The sequence below is a fragment of the Pteropus alecto genome, unplaced genomic scaffold (assembly GCF_000325575.1).
Source record: "Pteropus alecto unplaced genomic scaffold, ASM32557v1 scaffold7, whole genome shotgun sequence".
Taxonomy (NCBI): domain Eukaryota; kingdom Metazoa; phylum Chordata; class Mammalia; order Chiroptera; family Pteropodidae; genus Pteropus; species Pteropus alecto.
In genome coordinates, this window is record NW_006494614.1 from 62,885,332 (window position 1) to 62,892,431 (window position 7,100).

General features: G+C 45.6%; 1 protein-coding gene across 1 annotated transcript in view; it reads left to right on the forward strand.

Annotated features, from left to right (window-relative positions):
* Nucleotides 1–7,100, forward strand: part of ZC3H18 (zinc finger CCCH-type containing 18) — a 57,391-nt gene that overhangs the window by 24,572 nt on the left and 25,719 nt on the right. Inside the window, 4 exon segments of the mRNA XM_015600530.2 lie at nt 202–350; nt 676–768; nt 1,730–1,887; nt 7,061–7,100. Of these exon segments, the coding sequence (XP_015456016.1) occupies nt 202–350; nt 676–768; nt 1,730–1,887; nt 7,061–7,100 (440 nt within the window).

Sequence of the window (7,100 nt, forward strand, 5' to 3'; positions counted from 1 at the left end):
CCCTGCCACTTTAGCCCCTAGGCTTTGGCCTGTCCACATTCGGGCTCATGCAGCTTATGGGGTGAAAAGTGACACCAGTAGCCTGTGAGCATGCCCAGCAGATCCTCAGGAAAGCTGCTTCCCAAGCAAAACAGGCAGGAGTCTGACCTCATGTACTTGGGCTCTCATTGACCCATTCTGACCTGACTTTTGTTTCCTTAGGGAACTGTACCTGGGGAATGAATTGTAGGTTTATACACCCTGGAGTCAACGACAAGGGCAACTACTCCCTAATCACCAAAGCCGAACCTTTCCCACCTAATGGTGCCCCGCCTCTCGGACCTCACCCGCTGATGCCTGCCAACCCTTGGGTGCGTGAACACCTCTTTTCTTTAATAAGTAGCAAATCAGACATCTAAGCTCTGTGAATCTCCAGCTTAAAGCCTATTAATGCCACTTGCATAAAAGACATTTCTGTGATGTCATAGTCAGAGCTGCCTTCCAGATGCTTCCTTTGTCTCCATGTGTAGAGGTAATCCTAGACTCAGGGCAGCCATATCAAGACAGAGTGAGACTCAGGAGAGACCAGGCAGTGTGCAGCCAGCTGATGTTTAAATGGTGTTTTTGCTCCCATTTCTTTATAGATTTTAAAGTTTTGCTTGCTTTCTCAACTTTTCCTGTCTCATTTTTCAATAGGGTGGGCCAGTAGTTGATGAAATTTTGCCTCCACCCCCTCCAGAACCCCCCACAGAGAGTGCCTGGGAACGAGGACTTCGGCATGCGAAAGAGGTAACTAGCAGAAAACCTGAGAAGAAAAAGAGTAGTGGCAGTCTTTGCATAAAACTAGCATTTCCTTGACCCGGAGACAGTGACTGAAAACTCAGTAAAGCTTCTGAAGTAAGAGGTATATTTCTGTGATTTCTTTGAAGAGCTGGAAAATAGAAAACAATGTCTGGTTGTCTCTGTGAGGCATGCTAGGTCATGACCAAGCCCAGGAGGCCATGGACTTCCAGCCTAGAACGTGCACCTCTGTCTTCATGCGGCTTAGGTAACATTGGGTCACACCCAGCTGGTGCTGCAGCCCCCAGCCACTCAGAGCCATTCTCCAGATTTAGCATCCACCTCTACCCCTAGCGACCTGTCTTCTGGAGAAGCCATCCTCTCTTTGTAGAGATCCTCGCTGTGCACATGGGTGCCCCTTCCCACTTCCTCACTCCAGGCCATACTCTTGTCCCAGATGTCTAGGCTGTTTCTGAGCCACTTATGTTAGTTTCTTTTCAGTGAGGTGATAGACTAAAACAAAATCATTCTCCTTGCTACCTCAGCTCACACTTCGTTCCTTGTGCATTTTCTGCGCTGAGCAGACTTATTTTCTTTTCTACACTGTGTCCTCATCACTGAATGAATATCTGGGACTCCCTGGTTCAATGCCAGGACTATTATTAGGAAGCGGCCACCTCCAACACCCTTCCCAGAATGTCAGTTTAGTGGCGCTGCTTAGTGGGCCCATCCTGACTGCCAGGTACAACTGTGTGCAGGGACAGGGTGCTCCAGTCCCACAGAAAGGCACATGGGGTCCTATGCCCCTGGCATAGAGCTCAGGCACACCTTGCCTGCTGAGTACTCTCAGTCGTGCCAGTTCTGCGGGGCCACTCCAGCCACAGGGGCCAAGGCTTTGGGTCAGATCAGGACAGGCTTCCCTTTGTTTTTCCTAACAGTAACCAGTGTTGGTTTCTTCTCACAATGGTAGGTTTTAAAAAAGGCAACCATTCGAAAAGAACAAGAGCCTGATTTTGAAGAAAAAAGGTTTACTGTGACTATTGGGGAAGATGAACGGGAGTTTGACAAGGAAAATGAAGTTTTCCGAGATTGGAATTATCGGATCACGAGAGATGTCAGAGACACAACGTAAGGAATGATTTGCCTCTTCATTCCGTTTTCGAGAGAGAATTAAGTTGTCCCCAGCTGTGTGGGGCTTGGAAGAGAGCACGTAGGTCCCCAAGGTGTGTGGGGGCTGATGACTGTTCACTGTCCCTGACTGAGAATGACATCCCTGAGATAATTTCAGACTTCTTTGCAATTGACTTTCCTCAGTTTTTTGCTTTTCTGAAGTGCATGTTTTAGTTTTATGTAAGGGCTGTGTGACTGGAGAAGGCTCACACCTTTTTGGGTTCATACGAACTCTTGAGTTTTTACAGCTGGTCTTGAAGCCCCGTAAGTCTCCTCTTGACCCCTTCCCAAATTCCCCAGAAACCAGGAAAACCTATGAAATTTGTCACTAAAATCCAGGAGCATGGCAGATGCGACCCTTTTAACATAATACCGTCTTTATTGTTTCTTCCACATATTTTAGTACTGTTTTTGTAAAAAATAATTAGGAAGTACATGTAGTTGAAAAACATAAGTCAAATCTTTAAAAATTGTGTAACTTAATCAGTACAGCACTTGTCTCCCAGAGCTCCGAATCCCAGGCGAAAGCACTTACCTCTAAGGGAACAGAAACAGGCCAGGTTTCTTCTGAACAGCCAGTATGATGTGGACTCAGATCATGGGGATGGTGTATAATTTATTTAGTGCTTCGAACTAGCTTTAGCACCATCTTAGTCTTGTAGCAACAATTTATGCATTTACATTTACTGGAAAGTCACAATCACTGACTTCTGGCTGAAATGACAGCAAAAGGTACAGAAAAAAAGAACACATACAAGTGCTTGTGTTTCAGAATTCAGTCATGTTGACTTGAATCCACTAGACTGTCTAGGGATTATCTGGTTGTGGATTACTCTCCTCTAGACTCTGCTTGTAGGCCTGTCATGGCAGCTAACAGCTCAGAGGTCTAAGACATAAAGATTTAAAGAATAATTAAAACTTTTGTTTTCTAATTCTGCATGTGAGGACAGTATTAGATCACAGTGTGTGTGAGTGAGAAGTGGGTCCCTTGAAGGCATATCGCCCCAAGTCTTAACTTTATCTCTTTCTAGTGTAAATGTGGGTGATGACATTGTCCTCCTTGTCTGGGGAGTGTTTCTGAGAGTCATAGGAGCTGGTGTATACAGAAGTAATCTAAAGCACAGAACATGCTCTGGGTGTGGATTTTGTGACTGGTGAAGGAAGAGGCTTTAGCACCTCTGAGTCCATATCCTTGACACTGTTTCCCATGCTGGCTGGAGCATAGACCGAGAAACTGCCAGTGGAGAGCAGTCAGGCAGGTCTGGTTCTGTGGCGGTCTTGGCCGCACAAGAGCCTGTGCTCTAGCCCTGCCCCATGTTCGGTGCCAGGCTGGCACTGGCTGCTGCCTTCTCTACCAAGGAGGGTCGATGCTACAGGACCCTGAGACTCTGAAACCTCTGAGGACAGGCCTTAGGGCAAGATTTTTAATTGTATTTTGTTTGTTCAACATCTGCTGTGCTTCTGTGACATGCATGTGCCAGGCCCCACCCAGACCTGGTCACTCCAGACCTCTGGGAACAGGGTCCTGGAATGCGTCAGGTGGGAAAGCATCTAAACTGTTTCTAATGACACTCAGTGTAAGGGCTATGTCAGCCAGGGTCCACTCAGCAGAGGAGACCACTCAGCTATTTTAATAGAGAACATTTAACATAAAGACATGCTTTTTGGGTGACTACAGAAGCAATGGGAAAGGTAGCAACTTGTAGGAAGTAGCTGCTAAGGGCAGGGGTGTAGGTTGGAACTGTTAAGGTTGAGAAGCTGGGAGGAGGAGCTAGAACTCATACCTCTGAGGAGGGCACGCAGGCCAGCTGTGCTGGCATCTTCGAAGTAGGAAGTACAAAAGGGTGACTGAGAAACTAAGTTGAAATTTAACAAGAGGCTCAAGGGTCGTCAACGTTAAAACTCAAAAAGACCAACCTTACTAGTTCTCATTTACTGGAACCCTGCGATGTTACTGTTTTGTGTCCAGGTGCTCCTTTCCCAGTGATGCAGCATGCCTGCGATCACAGTTATGTCCCAGGTAGAGAAAGATGGTAAAATGACTGAAAGCTGTGGCTTTCCGGGGATGGTCCCTAGACCAGCAGCAGCATCACCTGGGAGCTTGTTGGAAGTGCATTCTTTCAGAGCTGCCCCATCAGAAGTTCTAGGGAGGGTGGAGCCCAACCGGCTGTTTTTAACAAGGCCCTTAGGTGATTCTGATGCCCGCTGATGTCGGAGAGCCACAGATTTCAGTTCCAGGGGCATAGGCCGTCAGATATGATGCTAAGATTTAGGGATAGAAAAACTGAATAGTTACCATGTAGGATCTCCTTAGTGTGGTCAGGTTCTGATCATGTGGAGCTAGGTGCTAGGTTATAGAACCCATGGGAAAGCTGCCTATTCAAGAACTCCTGAGGAAGGATTCTGGGATACTGTAAAGAAGGGATCCCCAGCCCCTGGACTACAGACCAGTACTGGTCCCTGGCCTGTTAGGAACTGGGCCGCACAGCAGGAGGTGAGCAGCGGATAAGTGAGCAAAGCTTCATCTGTATTTGCAGCCACTCCCCAGCGCCAACGTCACCGCCTCAGCTCCACCTCAGATCATCAGGCATTAGATTCTCATAGGAGCACCAGTCTCTGGTGCCAAAAAGTTGGGGACCACTGCTATAACGGATGGGAAAATAAGTTTTTTCTTTATACCTATATTTGGAAATAAACAGAATTTGCTAGCATGATTATTTATGCTATCCTAGACAAACACATCCCAATTCATATCTTTTAAAGTTCCATTTCTACCACATCAGGCACTTTATTCAATTGCCATCCGACTTGTGAGACTTCATGCATAGAAGACATTAAGGAATGTCATCTCTGCACAGGGCTGTGGGGCACTGTACCGAGAGTACTCCACTGAGTCCTGCAGGGGCCCATGTTCCAAAAGACACACGGGGCCCCCAGGATGCCCAGGGTGTCACCTGTGAGGAATAACGTCATTGGCGCTAGCTCTGTCAGGAACAGAGCTTGGTAAACTGGGGCCAGACTGTCAGGCCACATGCCCACTAGGACGGTACCTTTGCCAGCATCTGTCCTTCGTGATTGCGCCTGAGGAGGTAATCATTGGCGGGTTGCATTCATGGCTGTGGCCCCAACTTGGTTCTGAGGGAGGCAGTCTGAGGGGACACTGCATGCCCTTTTCCCATCATCTGTAGCCTAAGACTGAACAGTTCCTCCGGAGAGAGGTCATTTTCATTTTGTTTAATCAGTTTTCCCAACACAAACTTACCTGACCTTACCCCTTTGTGAGAGCACATATCCTCACACTCAATTTGGAAAGTGTTTTCTGGGGTCTTCATTGGCTGTATATTTGTGTTGGCTTTTGTATCTTTAAGGTCACAGGAAAAGTCTGTGCTCTGGGGACCATACTCACTTCTTTCTGTGTAGCGCGATGCCAGGCTGCAGGCCTCTGTGCAAAGTTACTGATTGTTGTCATCAAATATGATCTGCGTGGTGTGTGGGTTAGATTGTTAGAAAGATGTCTGGCTATTTGGGATGAAAAAAAGCTGTGTTATTTGGCAGAGCCAGCCTTGGGTTATCCCTGCCAGAGGCACTGGAAACACTGGAGGAGAGATTTTCTAGAAAGTAGCCAGTGGAAGGCCATGCAGACAACTGGAGATGGCAGCAACCAAGGGTGGCAGCAGGCCTTTGCAGCTACCCAGAGTGGGGGCCTCTGCAAGCTGGAGATGCCTTGGTTTCTCCTTCCAGTTTACCCAAAGGGGAGAGTTGGTCTGGAGCCAAGAAATCCTTGAAAGAACCTCCTGTCTGGGGTCTATCTGTTGCCAAGTGTATGTTCACCTTTCCTCCCCCGCCCCCCACCTGGGTTCAAGGCACCCACAGGGCAGGGCCTCTGGGTCAGTGTGCATGGCTTCTAGCCCAAGTGAGTAACATGGGTCTACTCAAACCTTCTTCCCAGGGATTAGTCAGTCAGTTGTTGTCCTGTCCCTATTGATTCAAAGTCCACCTTTACCCTGAGGTAAAGGTGCTGGGGTCTGTTTCTGGACTTGTGTTTTATTCCTCCAGTCCATATTGTATCTTCATTCCTAGGTTTCCTGTAATGTTGTCACATCTCAGGGTGTGTCTTGTCTTCTCCATGTATGATTGTATGGTCTTGCATGTCTCTCTTTCCATGTGGATGTGACTTGAGGATCAGTTTGTCTTACTTCATGAAGAAATTTGGTGTTTTTCCTGGGATTGTCCTAAATTTATAAATTATCATAGGGAGAATTGACATCTTGTTAATGTCCAGTCATCTATCCAAAGACAAGGAATATTGTCACACGAACTTGCATGTCTTTCAAGGGTGTTTTGAAGGTTTCCTCAGATAGGTTCTGTACATTTCTGGTTAATTACATTTTGTTCCTAAGTATTTTTTTCTCCTTTCTTGGGGTTGTAAATGAGGTTTTCTCTATACTCCATCTCCTAACTGGTTATTATTTATGTATATGAAGATGTTGGTTTCTGTATGTTAATTTTTCTCTGCTTTACTCGGTTCTTCTTTCTGGCTCTTTGAATTGTCTTTAACATCAAGTCTCAATTTTTCAGATATAGCATCACTTAATTTGCAAATTGAGATAATTTCACTTCCTTTCCCATTTTTCCTCTCTTGGGCACCTCTAGGCAGATCACGTTGGCAGTGCCTCCAGCACAATGGTGGGTCATCAGGGAGGCAGCAGGCCTCCTTGCCTCATCCAGATCTTATAGAAATGTTCCCCCTGTTCCCCTGAAGTAAGATGCTGGCTTTATTCTAAAGTGTATACATATATTTTATCACATTTAAGAAAGTATTATTTCCTTTTTTTTTTTTTTTTTTTTAATATTTTCATCAGGAAGGAGTATTGAATTTTTATCACAGACATTTTTGTCATCCGCGGGTGGAATCCTATGACTTTTCTCTATAGGTCTATTATCATATGCAGTATACTCATGAATTTCCTAATATTGACCCACCTTTGCATTCCTGGAATAAATGCCACTTAGTGATGGTATATTACTTTCTTAATATGGTGTTGGATTCTGTTTGCTAACATTTTATGTAATATTTTTGCATTAATATTTTTAAGTGAAAAGACTTTCTTTTTATTCGTTCTTTTTTCAGACTTGAGCCTTACGCAGATCCTTATTATGACTATGAAATA